Here is a 22536-nt window from a genome sequence, read left to right on the forward strand (position 1 = left end):
GAGGGAGCGGAGGGAGGGAGGGGAGGGAGGGAGGGAGGGAGGGGAGGGAGGGGAGGGAGGGGAGGGAGGGAGGGAGGGAGGGAGGGAGGGAGGGAGGGAGGGAGGGAGGGAGGGAGGGAGGGAGGGAGGGAGGGAGGGAGGGAGGGAGGGAGGGAGGGAGGGAGGGAGGGAGGGAGGGAGGGAGGGAGGGAGGGAGGGAGGGAGGGAGGGAGGGAGGGAGGGAGGGAGGGAGGGAGGGAGGGAGGGAGGGAGGGAGGGAGGGAGGGAGGGAGGGAGGGAGGGAGGGAGGGAGGGAGGGAGGGAGGGAGGGAGGGAGGGAGGGAGGGAGGGAGGGAGGGAGGGAGGGAGGGAGGGAGGGAGGGAGGGAGGGAGGGAGGGAGGGAGGGAGGGAGGGAGGGAGGGAGGGAGGGAGGGAGGGAGGGAGGGAGGGAGGGAGGGAGGGAGGGAGGGAGGGAGGGAGGGAGGGAGGGAGGGAGGGAGGGAGGGAGGGAGGGAGGGAGGGAGGGAGGGAGGGAGGGAGGGAGGGAGGGAGGGAGGGAGGGAGGGAGGGAGGGAGGGAGGGAGGGAGGGAGGGAGGGAGGGAGGGAGGGAGGGAGGGAGGGAGGGAGGGAGGGAGGGAGGGAGGGAGGGAGGGAGGGAGGGAGGGAGGGAGGGAGGGAGGGAGGGAGGGAGGGAGGGAGGGAGGGAGGGAGGGAGGGAGGGAGGGAGGGAGGGAGGGAGGGAGGGAGGGAGGGAGGGAGGGAGGGAGGGAGGGAGGGAGGGAGGGAGGGAGGGAGGGAGGGAGGGAGGGAGGGAGGGAGGGAGGGAGGGAGGGAGGGAGGGAGGGAGGGAGGGAGGGAGGGAGGGAGGGAGGGAGGGAGGGAGGGAGGGAGGGAGGGAGGGAGGGAGGGAGGGAGGGAGGGAGGGAGGGAGGGAGGGAGGGAGGGAGGGAGGGAGGGAGGGAGGGAGGGAGGGAGGGAGGGAGGGAGGGAGGGAGGGAGGGAGGGAGGGAGGGAGGGAGGGAGGGAGGGAGGGTGGTGAGAACCAAGTACATGCTGTAATGCCAGTTCCCACCTGCAGAGTTATGTGGAACTGGTCTCTGGGGGAAGAATCTAGATGGCACTTATGGTAGAACAGGCACCGAGGTCATGAAAGTCATGTTGCATTACATTCTGTACAACAGGATATTGCATGTTGCCAGTGTACACCATCTTCCCATGCCCATTCATCGTAACTGATAACTTGGTGGTAGTGTTGCCAATGTAAAAAGTTGAACAGAACAGTGCTTACAAAACAGTTGCTACATAACCTATCATTTCACAGGTTGCTCTCCCTCTGATAGTATTACCATATATATTCGAACAATCTGCGCATATTTTTTCCCGAATTTTAGGACGAAAAACTGGGGTGTGTGGATTATTCGAAACATTGTTGGTGCTGCTCCACCTCCAACAATACATCCCATTATACTATTGCATTGTTGCGGCGTCAGTCTGTGATGCATCAGTAGCACGTTAGGAGTGAAGTATTAATGTCTTCAAACTTGTTAATTATGGCTACAAGTTCTCGTTATCACTCGTACACTGCTAAAGAAAAAGTGAAAATTATTGAAGAAGCCGAGAATATTCGAAACCGTGCAGCAGGAAGAAAGTACGACGGAGTGAGAGTTGTATTCGCGGCTGGCGAAAAAATAAAACACAGCTTCAAGAAACTAATAGTAATCGCCGGGAATTTCGCAGCCAAAAAGCGAAGCATCCGGACCTTGAGAAAAGGCTCTGCAATTATGTAGATGAGAAGCGACAACACGGCTGCGCAGTGACGAGTGAAATTTGCCAACAAGCATTGTCTTTAGCCAAAGAACTAGGCATTTACAGTTTCAAAGCTAGCCGGGGCTGGCTATCCAGAGTTTCCAACTGAAATTGTTTAGGATCCCGGAGGAAAACTACTATCGCTCAGCGGCTTCCACAAGATTATGACGAAAAAATAGTGAATTTTCATAATTATGTGATCAATCTGCGCCGTAAACAGTCCTATATATTATCGCAAATTGGTAATGCAGATCAAACGCCAGTCTATTTTGAGATGCCGCTCGACAACACAGTGAACAGGAAAGGAGAATCCAGCATCATGATACGAACTGGCGGCGGTGAGAAACAAAGATGTACAGTGATGATGTCTGTAACTGGTGATGAACGAAAGCTACCACCTTATGTGATATTTAAAAGGAAAACTACTCCGAAAATATCAGTAAAAGCCAAAACGGGTGGATGGACAATGAACTTATAATTGACTGGGTGACAACTGTTTGGCAACGTCGTCCTGGTGTGTTACTGAATTTATGCAACATGTTGGTCCTGGACAGCTTCCGCGGACATACAACTAAGGAAGTGCGAGACAAATTACAAAAAGGGGAAATTGACTTAGTCATTATCACTGGAGGCCTAACATCCAACCTACAACCACTAGATGTGTGTATAAATCGGCCATTCAAAGCTGCACTTAAACAGCGATATACGCAATGAATGGCTGATGAAAACCATAAGTTCACACCTAGTGGAAAAATCAAACGGCCGGATTAGTCCCAGATTTGTGAATGGGTGGAAAGTGCACGGGACTCCATTCTGCAACCACTGGTGGAAACATCCTTCAAAAAATGTGGAATCACAAATTCATTGGATGGAACAGAGGACGACGCTCTATGGGAAGATGGTGAAGACGACACTGATTCTCCCGCTAGTGATGATGATGAAAGTGATGAATAGAGTGGTAAGAGAGGAAACGTACCAGTATTGACTAAAATATTTTATTGCACATAGCTATTAACAAATTCTTAAACAAGATAATTCACATTTCTTTTTTTGCTATTGTAGGTACGCGTAGAGTCCCTGCTGGTGGTGATAATGTTCCCCGGCCGCCCGCCCGTCTAATGGGCCAGCCTGGCAGCTGCACGTCGCTGGCCGCCCGCCTGCCGGCTAGCCAGCTGCATGCCGCTATATCAGTTGCGTTTTAACAATGTATCAACCTGTACAGCAGTGTTACTACCAAACAGCGAGGTCATCAGTCTCATCGGATTAGGGAAGGAGGGGGAAGGAAGTCGGCTGTGCTCTCTCATAGGAACCATCCCGGCACCAGTAGTTATTATACATACTTTTGAACACATCATAATGTTGGAACAAATTTTTTTTTGTAAATAAAACAAATTAAAGCAAAAAATATTTTTTTTTCCTCTTCCTCAAAATTTGGTGCACGGATTATTCAAGGGTGCGGATTATTCGAGTATAGTCTCAGGACTGAAGACCACAACAACAACAACGGTATATGTTTTGCAATTTACAGAACTGGTATATGTGGTGGTAGGAGGGTGCATACTGCATGTCTTACAGTGGGAACGGTCACAAGGGTAGGGAATTTGGGTGCAGAAGGAGCATAGGATATTATGTAGATGGGGAGGATAGCAAAGAGCTATTCCAGGCCTGCTGGGCAAAATCCCATACAGAATGGACCTCCTTTCAAGGCATGATTTTAGGAATCACAGCCTTGTCAATGTAGGTGATTAATGCCTTCAAAATCAGGGTAATACTGAGCGAGTAACATGAGGCGTACTCTTAAGTTGTTTTTTGGTGGGATCACCAGTACCAGGGCCACCACATCCAATCCTAGTACTGCTGAGCCTTCCCAAAAACAACTTAGGAGTACATCTTTTGTCGATCAGTATTATTTTCATCTTGAATGTACTAATCAGTTACGTCGGCAAGGCTGTGACTTCCTAAAATCATGTCCTGAAATGAGGTCCACTCTGTCTGACATTTTGCCCACAACACCTGGAATAGCTTTTCATCCCCTTTCCAACCTCTACAAAATCCTTATCAGACACTATGCTCCTTCTGCACCCATTTCCTACCCTACAGAGCCCATCCCTGTGATTGAAGAATTGCTCTACGCACCCTCCTACCATCGCCTATACGAGCCCTGTAACTGGCAAAACATATACTATCAAAAGGAGAGCCACCTGTAAATGACACACCATGTACCAGCCGTTATGCAAGCACTGTTCAGCTTTTTACATTGGCATGATTATCACCAAGTTATCAATTAGCATGAATGGGCACAGGCTGAGGGTATACACCTGCAACACAAAAAATCCTGTTGAACAGTATATTCTACAAGACAGTCATGGCCTTGGTGTCTGTTTCTCCATAAGTGCCATCTGGATTCTTCCCCCAAACACCAGTTACTCGTAACTCTGCAGGTGGGAACCAGTATTACAAAATGCCCTTGGTTCTCACCAGCCACCTGGCCTTAACCTTGGTTCTCACCACCCACCTGGCCTTAATTTATGTTAATACTTCCATCTCAGCATTCCATTCTTCACTTCCTTTTAGTTTTCTACAGCTTTTCTGGCCTGTCCCCCCCCTCCAACCTGTACCACATACAATGTACTTAGCTTTCTGCTCTTGTTAAATCATATATGATTTTTTGTCAGTAATCTTTGTATTGCATATTTCCCCATCTTCCACCTTTAAGCTCTCCAATTTTCAAATCTTGTCCATTGCAGTCTTTCCTTCTCATCCTGTCTAGTATGTCTCCTTGAACTGGTTCTGGAAGATTTTTCCAAAGTTTCCCCATTTCCTAAACTTGACCAGACCTTTTCCTTCACCTCCTCTTCCTTCCCCTTCAACCCTTCTGCCATAGAAGTAGCTATCGGCTCTGAAAGCTTGCAAATTTCTGTACCTTTATATGTGTGTTCTCCTCTTGCTGCTTGGTTGGTAGGTCTTACATATACTTCCTACGATTCTTTGAAATAGTTTGACTACCTGAAAAGTAATGTTACAACTCAAAAGATTGTGTCTTCACTTTTTGTCAAGCTTCCTAATAGATCAATGACAACATCTTATTTTTGACGTGTCACCTTCGGCCCCTCTCATTCCTTCACTTCTTTCTCACGATGCCATGTGTCTCACATAGAATAGTGCTTATTTCAGCAAACTATAAAATGTACTCAAATCTCCATCAGAGGAATATGACAGACCACTTGGAGTTGCACAATACACTTCATACATAAACTGATATAACATTTAAATTTTGTGAGGTGAAGAGCAATACATCTTTTGAGAGTCCACCAGTAATTACTACTTTTTATTCACTTGTCTGACAATCAGCACTTCATTGTAAAGATGAGGAGTGGTCTGTCATTTCAAATACCATTCATCTCTGAGTTTGTGGATTTTATTTGACAAGCCAATGGCAGAAGAGAACAAATGTGTGTCACAGCACGTGAAAAAGATGTGAACAGTATGAATAAACATAGTTATTTTTGTATATATGCAACAACAAAGTGGCAGTAAATCAATTATATAACACAATGACCTTAAGTTACACTTCACAAATCACATTAGCTGCAAATACAGCAACTTACGAAGATAGAGCACACAGTCATAGAATCCTTGAATAGGCAATGCACTTCCACCCATTCCTGCCCCTGCCAGAGCAAATAGTGGTTGATGACGGTCTAACCCAAAGTTGTCTCCAAATACAGGATGAGTGAGACAACGTACTTTCTGAGGCTCTTTAGCATTAACATCTTTCCATTCATACTTGCTGAAACAGGAAATACAGGCTTACACAATGTCAATCGAAAAAGCTTACTAATTCGCATTTAACACTCAATAAATTAAGACTTGGGTGAATGAAAGACACACAAAATACATCAAATATGTAACCAAAGCTACTTATTCTCCAAAAGAAAGTAACAAATATGATACTTTTATCTTATTTTAGAAAGAGGCATGTTTAAAACTGATTTACAATTTGCATTTTGTTGTTGCAGTGTTCCATCAGGAAGCTGGTTTGATGGAGCTCTTCCACTACTCTATCCTGAGCAAGCCTCGTCACCTCTGGATAACTACTGCAACCCACATCTATTTGAACCTCTTTACTACAGTCAAGCCTTTACGCCTGTCTGCAATTTTTTCCACTCAAACTTCCTTCCATTACCAAATTGACAATTGCTTGATGCTCCAGAGTATATCCTATTACCTAATACCTTTTTTTAGCCCAACTGTGTCATACATTTCATTTCTCCTTAACATTGATTCAGTACCTCCTCATTAATGGTTCATTCTCCCCACTGAATCTTCAGCATACTTTTGTAGCATCACATTTCAAAAGCCTCTATTCTCTTCATGCCTGAACTGCTTATTGCCCATGTTTCACTTCTGTGCAAGGCTAAACACCACACAAATACCTTCAGAAAAGACTACCTAATACTTAAATTTATATTTGATGTTGACAAATTTCTCTTTTCAGGAATCATCTTTTGCCGTTGCCAGTCTACATTTTATATCTGCTCTAGTTTCGTCATTGCCTGTTATTTTTTAATCGTATTTCCTCAGTGCTATCTAATTTGATTGGAGTACATTCAATAACCCTTGTTTTTCTTTTGCTGATGTTCACCTTTAATCTCTTTTCAATACACAAATCACTCCAATGGTACTTCACCTGTTTTACTTAACTTGTATGCCAGGTGGAATAGTCTTGTCATGGCCTGCTCTCCCAAGGATCTCAATAATTCTGAGGAAATGCCACCTTCTCTGGGAACCTTGTCTCCACTTACGTCTTTTGGCACCCTGTCAAATTCTTCCCACAAATTGTATCTCACATCTCATTTTCACCTACTTTCTCTTCTCTTTCTATAATATTGCCTTCAAGTTTGGTTCCCTTATACAGACATTCCACATTTCCATATATTCTACATGAAGAGCAGATTGAAAGAAAGTATGGTGAGATAAAGGAAATTATTCGGATAGTTAAGGGAAATAAAAATTAATTGTCATGGGTAACCGGAACCCAGCAATAGAAATATGAAGAGATGGAAAAGTGCTAGGAGAACATGGACGGGAGGAAGGAATGACGTATGAAGCTGTCTCATAGAATTTTGCACAGAGCATAATTTAATCATTGTTAACACTTGGATTGAGAATCATGAAAGGAGACTGTATACTTGAAAGAAACCAGATGAATTTCGAAAGTTTAAGTCTGATTATATGTACAATGGTAAGACACACATTACAAAATCAGATTTTATATGGTAAGACATTTCAACAGGTGTATATATAAGACCATAAATATTGATTATGAATTGCAGACTGAACTGAACAAATTGCAAAAATGTAGAATAATGAGATGGGACCCAGCTAAATTGAAGGAACCAATGGTTGTTGATTGTTTAAGAGGAATCATCAGGCAATGTTGGATTGAAACCGGGGGAAAAAACTACAATAGATGATGAATGGATAGCTTTGGGGGATGAAATACAAGAGGCAGCATAGGATAACACAGGTAAAATGATAAAGCCTGGTAGAATTCCTGGATAAAAATGGAGATAGTGAATTAATTTGATGAAAGGAGAAAATATAAAAAGGCTTCAAATGAAGCAGATAAAACGGAATACACATGTCTAAAAAATGAGACTGATGGGAAGTGTTATGCAACTTTCTGAATATCAACAAATTATATGGCAAGGCAGTATTTATCAAAAAAGGAATGTTGGAAGGTGGAAGGAATATTTAGAGTGTCTCTACAAGGATTATGAACTTTAAGACAATATTATACAAATGGAACAGGAATAGATGAAGATGATGTGGAAGATATGATAACTGCGAGAAGAATTTGACAGAACACTGAAACACCTAAATAGTACAAAGCCCCTGAAATAGGTATATTTTTATGGAATTATTGAGATGTTTGGGAGTGCTAGCCATGACAAAACCACTCCACCTAGAGTGCAAGATGTATGAGATGGGTGAAATGTGCTCAGATTTCACAGGGAAGGTAATAATTCCAATTCTTAAGAAGGCTCGTGTTGACAGGTGGACTACTAGCGAACCATACATTTCATAAGTCATGATTACAAACTGTTGATACTAATTATCTAGAGAAGAATAGAAAAACTGGTGGAAGTCAACCCCGGGAAAGATCAGTTTGGATTCCTGAGAAACAGAGGAACACACAAAGCAATACTGATCCCATGACTTATTTTAGAAGACAGTTTAAGGAAAGACAAATCTACATTTATATCATCTATAGATTGCTAAAAACCTTTTTCCAAGCCCACACTCTGAAATTTAAAAGTAGCAGGGATAAAATAGAGGGAGAGAAAAGTGATTTACAACTTGTACAGAAACCAGACCACAGTTATAGAAGTCATAGGACACGAAACAGAAGGGAGTGATTAAGGGGTAGTCTATCCCCAATATTATACAATCTAAATATTGAGCAGGCTGCAAAGATAACCAAGCCGAAATTTGGAAAAAAAAATGAAAATTCGGTTAGAATAAATAAAAACTTCAAGGTTTGTTGATGATAGTGTAATTGTATGTGAGATGGCAAAGGTTTTGAAAGGTCAGATGAACAGAATGGGTAGTGTCCTGAAAGAAAGTAACATGAACACCAGTAAAACAAGGGTGATAGTGTGTCATTATTATCACCACCACCACCATCTTGCGTGTGTTCCATGGCTGGCGATGCTCCTCGCTTCCTACATTCCACTTCCTCCAATCATGCTAGTCTCCTTCTTGCAGTCCCCTGGCATCCATTGTACCCCGGACCTCTGATTCCATCTCCTCCTAGGTTGTCAAAACATTCTTTTGTCTGCTGGTGTCCACTGCCACACTTTCTTTGGCCAGTGGCTACTGTCCATCCTTTCTAGATGTCCTTACCATTTCAGACATTTCATCTCTATGGTGAAATTGATTTAAATCAGGTGATTCTGAGGTAATTAGATTAGGTAATGAGAAACTAATAGTTGTAGATACGTTCTGCTATTTGGGCAATAAAATACCTGATGGTGGCCAAAGTAGAGGGGATGTAAAATGCAGATTAGCAATAGCAACAAAAGCACTCGTGGAAAAGAGGAATTTGTCAACATTTAATATCAATTTAAATGTCAGGAAGTCTTTTCTGAAGGTATTTGTCTGGTACATAGCACCATGCAGAAATGAAATGTGGACAACAAGCGGTACAGGCCAGAAGAGAGTAAAAGCTTTTGAATGCGGTGCTATAAAAGAATGTTGTAGATTAAATGGGTAGGTGAAATAACAAATCAGGTGGTACCAAACTGAACAGAGGTAAAAAGAAATTTATGGCAGAACTTGACTAAAAGAAGGGATCAGTTGACACGACACATTTTAGGAATCAAGGAATTGTCAATTTGGCAGTGGAAACAAGTGTGGGGGTAAAAACTGCAGAGGGAGATCAAGGCTGGAATACGGTAAGCAGTTTCAGATGGATGTAGGCTGTGATAGCTAAGCAGATATGAGGAGACCCGCAGAGGCCAGACTCGCATGGATAGCTGTATCAAACCAGTTTTCGGAATAAAGGCCACAACAACAACAACAACAACAACAACATATATTCTTTCTGCCTTTCACCCTTCCCTGCTTTCTTTAGTATGACCTTGCCATGTGTGTTCTTAAAACTCATACAGGTGCATCTCTTTTCTCAAATCTTGCTGTAGGCGCAATCTGTCTTGGCCTAGTAATGCATGCTTTTACAGTCTTGGCAATTGTCATCTAGCCATTCCCCTTTCGTCATTTTTGTCAATTTCATTTTTTAATGCCTGTTTTCACTTTTATCTGCTTTTTCTGCGTTTTTCTATTTTCCCTCAATGAGTATTTCTTAAAAAAAATCCTCTATTAGTGACAAACAAACAAACAAACACACACACACACACACACACACACACACACACACACAGTGACTGACATTGCCTCAAAATAAAATACAAATATATGAAGTACATTGGTAGCAGTAAATATTCAATCCATGCACCTTTTACAACATACTGCTGTCACAGTTCGTCTTACAAAAAGCACACCTTATTTCTAAAAGGCGATATCTTTAATTTTGTTTTCAATTGATAGTACTGTAAGCATTTGTAACATCTTGATGTGTGATACTACTGTTAGACAAATAAGGAAGTAATAAAATGGGGAAGAGGGCAGCACACACCTGAGAGAGAGAGAGAGAGAGAGAGAGAGAGAGAGAGAGAGAGAGCTGCTGCAGATATGAACTTTCTATCTGCATAATAGTAATCAATGTAATCAAATGTGCTTTCATTATTAATGAAGACTGCAATGCAAACGAAAAGAATCTTCATCCCTGAAAAGAATCTTTCATTAGGATTATTCATCTGTGTGCAAGTATGGAAGTTATTAGTTTAATAGACAGCAATATCTGTAATTTGTATGTGGTCAAGAGGAATGGAATGCTTGCTGTACATCTGGGATTAGCCCAGTCAGTCTTGGTTTTTTTTAGTTCTGTCTGTGGTTGTAAAATTGGGTTTGAAAATTTTATCACTAGTGAGGTTCTCTCTCTCTCTCTCTCTCTCTCTCTCTCTCTCTCTCTCTCTCCCCCCTTCTTCTTCTTTTTAATTATCTTAGATCTATATGTTCGACAGCACATTTTGAAACATTCTCTTATGGCCTCCCCCCACCCCCCGCCCTATAGCTGACCTAGAAGCAAGCACTGACTCAATGGGGACACACAGCTAATGATCCTTCCACAACTGTTCACCCGGTCATTTTGCAACACAACACTGACAACGTGTTTATCCTGTTCTCATGTGTGAGGTATCTCATCTACACGTTTCTCACCATTTTATCTCCGTTTGACTTTTGTTTCATCACTTAGCAATGTATAAAAGAAAGCGTTTGCTTAATGTCAAAATGCAACAGGAAAACAAATTTTTGAAACTGTGTAATGACAGTAACAATGAATATGTTTACTGCACACTATGTACCAGAGAATTTTCTGTTGTACATAAAGAAAAGGATGAAATTAACTACCATGTCAAAACAACTGAGATCTTTTTAAAACTAAAGGTGAGAATAACAATGATCTGGAGTGTGCTGCTAAAGAGTCTACATTTTCCGAGCATATTGTTAGGAATGAACACAGTTTCTGAAAATAGTCACATCTAGTGAAAAATACACTGACTAAATAAAATTAATAATTCAGTAAAATGTTTTAACTAATTTCAAAAGTATGCCCTGACTGGATTATTAAATCAAAAACAATGATTCAATCAGTGCTTTTAGAAAAAAATCACAGGATGAACACTGGTAGCAGATTTACAAAGCAAACAGGATAGTCATAAATTTTTGTCTCCCTGGAATATATTCCTACAGCAATGAATCTTGTTTTCCATAAACCAAGCAAGGGTACAACTGTAAAGAAGCAAAGGGATGGATAACTCATGGGATTAAACAACATTGTGCTAGGAAGAGAGACCTTCCTTATTCATAGGACATGTTATAGTGAACGGTTGAAATTCCATTACTACCAGTATCGTAAGAGCCTACAATCTGTCATTAAAAATAAAACTTATTCACTATGTTCCAAATATAAAACATCCAAGAATAAAACAAAAGCATTCTGAACTCTATTAAAAAAACAAATGAACGCAAACAGTAATTCAAATGGAATTGAGTACAAATGGTCATCCAAAAGAAATTGGTGCCCCGGAAAGCATCTCTGGCAGAAATTGTAAAGCATTCAAAACATTGGTGATGAAATTCAATTACTTCCTTACAGTGGCAGCAAATATTACACCTACTAATAAACAAAGAAAAAAAAATAAAGGCACAACACATTTACTTTGGCAGACACTACATGCACCACCAAGTGATATTAATTTCAAAAATACTATCTCGAGCAGAATTACAAAATTCACCAAGTCACTAAAAAGTAGTAATGCTTGGTGGCTATAATGGTGTTTCTAGTGTAATACTAAAATCTTGTTCTGACTTGATAGGACTACCCTTAAGCTATCTTTGTAACAAGTCAACAATATAAGGTGAAACATATATTGCTAGTCACTGCAAAGATGACAGACTGAGTTGCAGACAGGTACAATGAAAAGACTGTTACACCTTTAACTTTTGGCCAAAGCCTTCTTCTTCAGAAAAGGAAAAACACGCACACACTCTTTCATACAAGCAAGCACACTTCACGCACACATGACCGCCATGTGTGCATAAGGTGTGCTTGCTTGTATGAATGAACGAATGAGTGTGTGTGTGTGTGTGTGTGTGTGTGTGTGTGTGTGTGTGTGTGTGTGTGTTTGCGTGGTTTTCCTTTTCTGAAGAAGGTTTTGGCCAAAAGCTAAATGTGTAACAGTCTTTCCATTGTGGCTGTCTGCAACTCAATGTGTCATTTTATAGTGAGTAGCACTCTATTTTTCTCCTTACATTGTTAATATAAGAAGCAGGAATTTACATTGTTTGTAATGAGCCAATTACTCCCAATTTCCTGGCATGTTTAAATATTGTGTATCCACCTATAAATGCAAACAAGTAGTTCTAATTACACTTCTATTTCAGTCTTTTATCTTCTCAAACATTTTTGAGAAAATTGCTGGTTATAAAATACTGATTCAGTTACCTGAGCAGAATTTGTCAAGTGCCTGTGATTGTTTGTCATTTGAGGTCTTCATACAGAAGGTACTACAGGACTTGAGCAATGAAATTTTGGCAGATCTAAACAAGAAAAAATATACTGTTGGTATATCTTATGTGACCTTGCCATTGCCTTCAAGCACACCATAAAATTCTATTTGGCAAATTAATTGTTAAGGTGTTGAATGGCATAAGAAAGAGTAGTTTGCACTGACAAACTGTGTCACAGGCATGAAACAAACCACAAAGTAGAAGATCATAACATGGGGGTCCCACATCTGGGCCTGTTCTTGTTAACCTTCAAATACGAGTTTGAAATGACTTCAAAGATGAAGATGTTTTGTGGTGAAACAACCATCATAATTAAGGCTCAAACAGAACCTTAGCAGACATAGCGCAGATGATATGATTGCGTAGATTTTCCCAGGGTGATGATTTGTACTATGTTAGTCAGACTTGCAGTCAGATCCTCAAATCAATTTTACATAATGTTTCGCTATTACAACTGGGTGCCATCTTCAAATGTGAAGCTGAACTGGTGAGAAACCAGAGCCATTGCACATCTATAGACTGTGGAAGGCTCATGGTGTGCGTGCCGCAAGCCATCAGTGCTGCCTTTAGTAGAATGTGTATGCAAGTACCACTGGTTATGAGTGATGGGATGAGTCATATACTGCAATAAAGATGTTTGGCTCTAAGATCTGCTGCTGACCTTGTCAAAGCACTATGAGGTCATATATGTTAAACGTCCACAGTATGTATGATTAGTTTGAAATGTGTACATAAAAAGCATGCTAAGATGGTCTGCACACAATGTGAAAATGACAACAAAGGATGAATGTTTTATAACTTATTATGATTCAAAGCTACATATCAAAAAATCAGTTATGTGAAAATAAAAAAAAATATAAAAATGTCACTGACACTGTCATCAGACTTTTGAAGGGGAATAAAAATGTATATTTTACATAATTATTTCATGGAATGATGGAGAACAGTTTTCTTCTGTGTGATTTAGTTTCTTGTCAAATAAACCCAGTGAAAGAGTTCGCGTATCAAAGTATCATGTGACTACTTAAGGGTTAAATCCCTTTAAAATTCTCTCAGTTTTGGAGAAGTTCCCAACACATGGACGGAAAGCAACTGGTTTACATCCACCTACTGGTCCAAATTTCAAAGTATGACAAATTGTTTATTAGAGTAAACATTCTGCTTGAAGACAGACCTCAGGTGTTTTTCTTCTGAAAAGCTGTCAGAATCGGAGATTGCCTAACCCTTTTGTGCCAGCATCCTAAAGACCCCACTGTGGTGATACAATGGATGGCAGCTCACTGCATGAGGATACCTTCACAATGTGTATGTGTACAGATTTGTGATAGAAACTGTGACCTCGAGTTCCATATAAACCAACATATCCAACAAGGGTGCTTCATGACATCTTCAAGTTTCACTTACTGCTGGGACAAAGAGAATTAAAAAGTTACACGAACAGACTAACTATAACCCTCATGTAGCCCGAGTGATCCACGTATCTACAAAAACAGGTTGCTTTCCAAGCTGTTATCTTTAGAGTCCTATTCTCAAACTCTTCCACAAATAAGTTCACAACTATGAGTGATAAAGTTCACAGGTATGAGCGATAAATGCTTCTTCACAGACACTCCTTTACACTGTTCCAATGATAAATAAATAAAAAGTAAGCTGAAGTCAGCATATGATGGCACACCTTTGTGGAAAGTCTCAACTACAATGTATTGCTCGTATCAGCACTCATCACCAATGGCTTTTTCTTTCTAATTTACTAGGTTAAATTTAGCTGGCATAAGCAAAAACTGTATTAAGTAGTATCGTAAATATTTGTTGTTAAAGCAACATAAAGATGATCTGCTTGCCTTTTGTTACTGTGTACGTAGACTTGTTCCACTTCGTGATGAGATCTATGGAGCACCGTAAATGATTGAATTAATTATGTAACTAACTAATTAATTCAGGCACACATATAAAGCTATTTATGATGGAAAAGCACCACAAATTCAAATTTTAGACACCATAAGTCATAAAGAACATTTACAGGTATATTCACAAATCAACTGAGTGAACAGAACACTACTTTTCCTGAAAACAGTATCATACTGGATATGATAAGTGAAATTTCTCACATTTCCAAAAGTATTATGGATGCCATACAATTCTTTGAAGGGTTAGGGCTGTAGATTGATTTGTGTTTCTGTAAACATACATGAAATTAGTTGTCTGAAAATGTGTAATTATACCCAAACAATGGAAAATCCAGGATGGAATACCGACAATATTATGAAAAGAACATATCACTGCTCAAGAACATATCACTGCTCACCCTACAGAAGAGGTGTTGAGTTGCAGACAGGCACAACAAAAAGTCTGTGTGGGGTCACTGGCCAGAGACAGGAATCATGTGCATGCGTGTTGTGCTTGTATAAATCTGTGTCTGTTTTCTACGTTAGGAGTAAGACATTTGGCAGAAGCCTCAAAACGTACAGCAGCTTTTTTTGTTGTACCGGTCTGTGACTCAATATCTGCTCTATATGGCACATAGCAATCTATCCTTTTCATAATATTGTTGTAATTATAGTCATTTTGCAGTATAGTTCATATTATTCAATAATTTCTATTTTTATTGATCCATTTCTCATCTGAAAGGTGCAAAACACCACAAAATTTAAAAAGAAGCAGTTTTAGCTTCCAGGTAACATATATATAATACCACTATTCCCACTTCTGTGGAAATGTCTTTGCTGATTGGCATATGACATTGTCAGTCTAGAAATGGTTTATTTTAATTTAAAATTCCTTACCTTGAACGATTTTTGCCTGTTTCACAGGTTGAAAGGAATGTAGCCAGGAAAGCATCAAGATGCTGACCTCTCTCTTTCCGTAACCTAATGGGAACTGTTCGACGAATCATTCGACCTAGACCTTCTGGTACCCCAACGGAAGCAGGAACAAATTCAGAAGGAGAACGCAGGAAAGCATGTAGTAAATCACTTCCACGCAGAGTTGGTTTCTGTAGCAGACGTTGCAAAAAGTCCTCAAATACCTGTGCAAATGGAAACCATGCAGTTCATTATTCTGATAATCACTTACTTGGATTCAAGGCCATGACTTACTAGGATTCTAGACTAATCAGGTCACTGCTATTAATAATAAAATCACCACACACAAAACGCTTAAAAATTATAAATTTTGAAATGAAATGTATACTACTCTGCTTTATAATGCCATTGAAAACACATGATGAAATTCATAATAAGAGAAACAGTGGCACATAGCTGTCACAATTTACGTGTGTGTGTGTGTGTGTGTGTGTGTGTGTGTGTGTGTGTGTGTGTTTTGGAGGGGGAGGAGGGGGGAGGGGGTTGCATGTGTGTGCTCATGCACACTCAACTGAATGATTCATACATGACAACAGATTCAGTATGTGGATGGAAGTATTTACCCATTCACTCTTCCACAACTTCTCAGTCTCATTATTTGATCCAATATTTCCATTTAGATTTCTTTCCAAATTTGCTATGTCCACCAATAATGTTCTTGCCTGAAGTAAATTGGTACTGAAATCAATCACCATGTAAAAGTAATAATTTGCTATGCTACACCATCATTCATTCTGTTGCCAAAATGGGTCAGATTTACATGTCAGACACTGAAAGAACTTGTGTACTGGACAATACTATTAAACACCCTTTTTAACAGTGTGGGTTACAATGTCATGCTATCTAAGCATGGTATCTAATTGATGCTACTGTTCTGCAAGAGGACCTACAGCCAAGAATTACATGGGTATTTTAGGTGTATTCTATGAATACAGGAGTTATTTCCTACATGGAACACTATTTTTGAAGATTACAATGTCTCTGTTCACATTTTTAACTCTGCTTGTACAGAGTTTAATGAAACATAATGAATTTTACTTTCACTTAATTTGTCCAATTACCTAACTTGAAGACTATTCAGCATGTATGGTCAGTTTTAGAGCAGATTCACTCAACCCCTCCACCCACCCATTTGTTGCATTCATTGTACATGTCACTGCTGTAAGACAGAGCATGTTTACTTGTTGCACTAACCATATTTGTTCAGCCTTTACAATATTATGATAACCATCTGTATTTTTTTTTAAGCAGGAGGTTTTACCCTTCTCCTTTCTTCTATAAAGTAAGGGTAGTATCTTACAATTTTCTACCACAAAAACTTAATTTCAAGTTGCTTGCAAGACTAGAACAAGACGTACTGTCATTTTAAGAGCTACAAGATTATTTCTGTGTTTTGACACATAATAGCTTTTGGCCAAAGCCGTCTTCAGCAAAAAAAAAAAGAAGAAGAAGAAGAAGAAGAAGAAGAAGCGCGCGCGCGCAGCACACACACACACACACACACACACACACACACACACACACACCACACACACACACACAGAGAGAGAGAGAGAGAGAGAGAGAGAGAGAGAGAGAGAGAGAGAGAGACTTACACACAAGCAAGCTGAACCTATGCACATATGACTGCTACCACTGACAGCTGTAATGTACCACACTTGTTTTACTGTGCCTCTCTGCAAGGTGTCACCTTTATGGTGAGTAGCAATCTATCCTTTTCCTAACAGGTTCATATTCCAACCTGAGGTTTCCCCTGTTTTGTTATAAGTAGAATGCAGGAACTGTAAGTCATCTGTCAGCCTTTCTGACACAGTGTAATATCATCTGAGCTGCTCACACAGTGAACATGCTTCAGGAAGTAATACAAACCGTAAACCTACCATTATTGTTCTGAAGCATTTCAAGAACAAGTGTGTTGGAAAACTAACACAGTGGACAAGAGAATAGTAATAGAATGCTGGACAGTGAAGTTTGTTGAAATAGGACAGGGGCAGACTGAAATCTGTTCTCACCTAGCAAGCAAGATGTGACACATGGAGGGAACAATAAATCAACTTGGAGCAAACTGTAGATACCATCAACGGTAGAAATCCATATTGTAGGACTAGAACAAGACGTACTGTCATTTTAAGAGCTACAAGATTATTTCTGTGTTTTGACACTACTGACCACATGATTAAATTAACAACATAGTTGGAGTGAGAGTGAAAATATTATTTGCATTCTGGTATAACTTGAGAAATTACCAAGACTTGAAACAATCCATATTTTCATCGCTTTTTAGGTTCACTACTACGACCAATTTCTGGGGTTAATGAAGCAGGTATTTGCACATGGCATATCTACTCTAGACATCAACCTCTGCTGAGATACTAAAATTGTTAATATACCTGTGCAACTTGTAGAAGGAATTCTTTGGCAGATGGCTCTCATGGGAAAGGCCAATAGCTTGCACCTCTACACCTAGAGAATACAGCATATGTTTTTTAATTAATCAATTTCAAAAGTATTTTACAGTTGGGGCTTGGATGCCAGGGCAGGAGACCAACTACTCTATTGGATGCAGTGTGTGCGTGTCTGTGTGTGTATGTGTGTGTGTGTGGGGGGGGGGGGGGGGGGGGGCGTGTGCGTGCACGTGTTGTGTGTGAACGTAAAATTCCAAGTACATGGAATGCCACCTCCTGAAGATAAAGTACTGCACAGCTACTCTGTCTATTTGTAATAATTCTGAAATTTTCTTAAGTGCATTTTTCTTCTGACATATAAATATGACACTGCACTTCATAATTAATTGGCTATATGAGCACTCATTACGATCTTGTCGTAAGTGCAAATTTAATTATTGAGGCAGTTAGCAAATACACACTATTCTGTGAATGCAGATATTACATGTATTTGACCAACTCAAAAACAAGTGATGTATCAATGAGAAGACATCTGTTTTTACTTTTATTTTGTTAATTTGCAAGTATTATCACACCCACACTTATATGGGTACATGGTAAATAATGCATGAGAGAACTTTCAAATCAGATAGTGCACAGCACTTACACTACTTTAAAGTAACACAGATGATATCTTATGATGTAACTTAAATTTTTTGAGAGAGAGGATTGTTGGCTGGTGCTTAGAAAGGTGAATTTTCTATTTGACACAATATCTTATAAATCATATTTGTTAACCTTCATCTCTGACTGTTTGTGGCAATCAGTTATTAAAATTTGTCTTCCATCACCTGTCGCTTTGACTCCATAAATTCGACACCCCGTGGTCCAGATATTACTCTCTTTGGTGGAAGGTGTATGTCAGTAAATTCACCATGAAATTCAGTCAGCTTTGATTCAAGTACATAAAAATCATTATATCTTCTATCCACAGTCCAATGATATGATTCCGGATCATCTGAAAAAAAAAAGAAGACTAGGATTTTAGCACCTACATTGAAAGAAATACATATCAAACATGAAAAATACCAGGAAAAAAGCACTTTTAATCTGGATGGGACAAGTGGAGTATATCCGCATGTGGGAGTAAATTAAGGTAGTAAGTGAACAGAACAATAAACAGAAATTAGCAATAATGGAGCAGAGATTTTGAAAGACAAAAACAGTAATGTCTGAATAAAAAATTGGTGTCAAAGATTAGGGAATGTAGGCATTTTGTACATAGATGGGCAGCAGGCATTAGGCAAGGCATTCCTCTCCTACGAGCCCGGATAGGAAAGCCTGAAGGCTCTTATGAAGTGCTGTAGATATTTGCTTGACTTGTAAAAAAACTTCAGAAATTTGAGACTAAAATAATTTTTGTAATAACAGAATTCTACAAGTCTTAGAAAGTAAGGATATCGAGTTTTATAATCAATATGGATATAGAACAAATCAGTACCACATAATGAAAGGAGTAAAAGTAACCACACATTGTATAGTTGTAACGTAGAGCACAACACACTTGTGTAAGCAAAAGTGAAACTGAGCTTCTGGGCAATGTCCCTCAAAGTTAACTAATACAAACAAACAACACAAACATGGGTACACTGGCCTAGCTACCTATACTGTCCGAGTGCTGAGAAATAATTGGTGGATGGGTTGGTTGGTTGATTGGTTTGTGGTGTAGGTAGTGATGGTGGCAGTGGTGTTTAAGGGACTAAACAGTAAGTTCATCCAACTCTTGTCTGAAGGATAGTCCACCTGGAGCTGGTGCTTCAATTATGATGTTGGAGTGGTAAAATCAAGGCACTGAAAGTAATACCAATGCCAGAGATGAAAGTGTATCCCCACAAGCTTATTTGTACTGAGAGGCACCTTCCTCCCATCTGCCCCTCTCTACCCTTGCCTGTCCAATGCAATGTAAGACAGTAGCAGAATAAGTGAAAAGGCTAAAACAGTAATGAACACCCATAGCACTTCCAACAGTAAAACAAGGTGTGAGAAATAATCAGGTCAGTACATGTGTGAACTCAATCAAGTGACCCTGGGGATCAGCATGGGGTGGGAGGCATCCCTTCCACAACTGTCCCACCCCAATCTACTATTGAGACACAGAAATCCAACATGTAGTATTATCATTGTATGAAAGGGCAAACTCTTACTGCAGAACTACTTCAAGGGGTGGAGGATCATGCATTTATATCAGAAAAGGAACACAGTTCAAATCTAGACATGACCTCATTACAGTAAGTGAAGACAAACACATTGAAATATCAGCTATTGAATTATCAGGGCTCGATATCACCAAGAAATTAATCATTTTGTGTGTGTATAGATCTCCCAGTGGTAGTGTGGACACTTTTTTCAATAAATTAACAGAAGTTCTAGATAAAGTCTCAAGTACAAAGGTCAACATAATTCTGTGTGGGGACATAAACATCAACACTAATATCATAAATGAATCCAGCAGCACCTTCATAAATATCCTTCAAAGTTTTGGCATGTCCCTATTGGTCAATAGTGCAACAAGGGTTACTACAATGACTGCATCAGTAATTGACAATGTGGCCACAAATATAGACAGGGAAAAATGTGATGTAGCTGTAAAAGATCTCGGACTATCAGACCATCTCTGTCAAATAACAACAGTAAAATCAGGCATCGAATCATTCCCTAAACTACAAGCCTATAAACGACATCTATCAGAAATCAAAATAAAAGATTTTTCAAAAGAACTAGAAAAACAAAGCTGGGATGAAGTGTATAAGGAAACCAATGTGAATATGAAATTCTCCAAATTCTCCACATTGTTTAAATTGAACTTTGAAACAGCATTTCCAAAAGTATGCATGACTGTATCAACATCTCACAAAAACAGATGGATAACAGCAGGTATTAAGAAGTCCTCCCAAACACTTAAACACCTCACTTCCATGAAAAAGATTCACAATGATCCAGAATTCTTAAATTTCTATCATAGATACAAAAAGATTTATAGGAAGGTGCTGATTGCTGCAAAAAAGTCATTTAATGACAAAATAATATATAATGCAGAGAATAAAAGCAAAGCAGTCTGGGATGTTATAAAAAAGGAAACGGGGAGAGGCAAACAAACGCAGAATAACATACTGCTAAGGGAGGGGGATAAGGTAATAAATGATCCACAACACTTAGCAAACTATGTAAACAAGCATTTTTCAAGTATTGCAGAGAAGTTACAGCAAAAATTCCCCAAAACAAATATAACACCTGCAAAAATTGTTGCACTAGATACAATGATGTTACTTCCAACCACAGAGAATGAAGTCAATAAAACTGTTCAAAAGCTAAAAAATAAAAAGTCAGAAGGCTTAGATGATGTACCAATGTGTGTACTGAAACAATGCATAGGGATTATACAAGGCCCATTAACAAATATAATAAATGAATCCTTCACATCAGGGACATTTCCAGAGCAGCTAAAACAGGCAAGAGTTGTACCTTTGCTTAAGAAAGGTAATGCAGAAGACTTAGAAAATTACCGGCCCATTTCCCTGCTGTCAGCATTCTCAAAAATAATAGAAGCAATTATGAAAGACAGATTAATGAATTATCTGAATAAATACAATCTTTTAAGCAAATCACAGTTTGGTTTTCGAAGTGGCAAAAATACGGAGTCAGCCATAGTAGAATTCACAAAAGTTGTACTTAATGCTCTTGATAAAGATGAGTGTGACACAGGCATATTTTTGGATCTTTCTAAGGCTTTTGATACAGTCGACCACAAGATTCTATTAAATAAATTAGAAGCATTAGGAATAAGAGGGGTAGCTAATGACTGGTTTCGATCATACCTAACAGATAGGGTACAAAGAGTAGAGATAACACATACTTCAAATAGATCTAAACATTTAGTAAAATACTTATCAGAACCAAAACATATTAATATAGGGGTTCCACAAGGTAGCATATTAGGACCAATACTATTCCTGATATACATGAATGACTTTCCCAGTAGTGTTACTCATGGTGAGAAAATTCTCTTCGCTGATGACAGCAATATTATAGTCACTGAGAGAACAAGAGAACTCCTTACCGAGAAAGCAAATGAAACTCTCAAGGAAGTTTACGATTGGTCAATAAGCAACAAATTGACATTAAACATAAAGAAAACTAATGCCATGAACTTCAGTTTGAAGAGGAAAGATGACAATGTTAAATTAAATGTAGATGGCACCTCTATAGACTGTGTAACAAATGCAAAATTTCTAGGAATGAATATTGACTCTCAGCTGAAGTGGTGCGAACACACAAAGGTACTTGCAAACAGAATGTCATCAGCATGTTATGCCCTTAGAATTCTATCATCTGTGTGTAACATGCAGTGTCTTTTAGTTACATATTATTCATATGTACACTCAATTCTTAGCTATGGCATTCTTTTTTGGGGAACAAATCCACAAAATATGAACACAATTTTCAAGTTCCAGAAAAGAGCCATAAGAATAATAACCAGAAATAGTAGTCGAGCTCATTGTAAAGATCTGTTCAAAACACTGGGAATTTTAACTGCTCCATGTGAACACATTTACCAGTCAGTTGTACACATCAAAAGTAACATTGGCAATTACTGCACAAACAGCTCTGTCCATGACCATGCAACAAGAGATAGACTCAACTTACATTTACCAAGAAAAAATAAACATAAAACTCAAAACAGCATTTTCTACCAAGGAATAAAACTGTACAATAAATTACCAAAAGAGATTAAAGAAATTTCAAAAA

At 39.5% G+C, this 22536-nt stretch overlaps 1 protein-coding gene across 2 annotated transcripts in view; it reads right to left on the reverse strand.

Annotated features, from left to right (window-relative positions):
• LOC126334536 (sorting nexin-14-like) overlaps nucleotides 1–22536 on the reverse strand; it is a 212843-nt gene that overhangs the window by 54993 nt on the left and 135314 nt on the right. For both annotated transcript variants that reach the window (XM_049996893.1, XM_049996892.1), the window contains 3 exons: nucleotides 18582–18748; nucleotides 15269–15510; nucleotides 5396–5577 (listed from right to left, as the gene is read on the reverse strand). In XM_049996893.1, coding sequence (XP_049852850.1) covers nucleotides 5396–5577; nucleotides 15269–15510; nucleotides 18582–18748 — 591 coding nt within the window. The remainder of the gene's footprint in view (nucleotides 1–5395; nucleotides 5578–15268; nucleotides 15511–18581; nucleotides 18749–22536) is intronic.

This window comes from Schistocerca gregaria, chromosome 2, assembly GCF_023897955.1.
Source record: "Schistocerca gregaria isolate iqSchGreg1 chromosome 2, iqSchGreg1.2, whole genome shotgun sequence".
NCBI classification, from domain to species: Eukaryota; Metazoa; Arthropoda; class Insecta; order Orthoptera; family Acrididae; genus Schistocerca; species Schistocerca gregaria.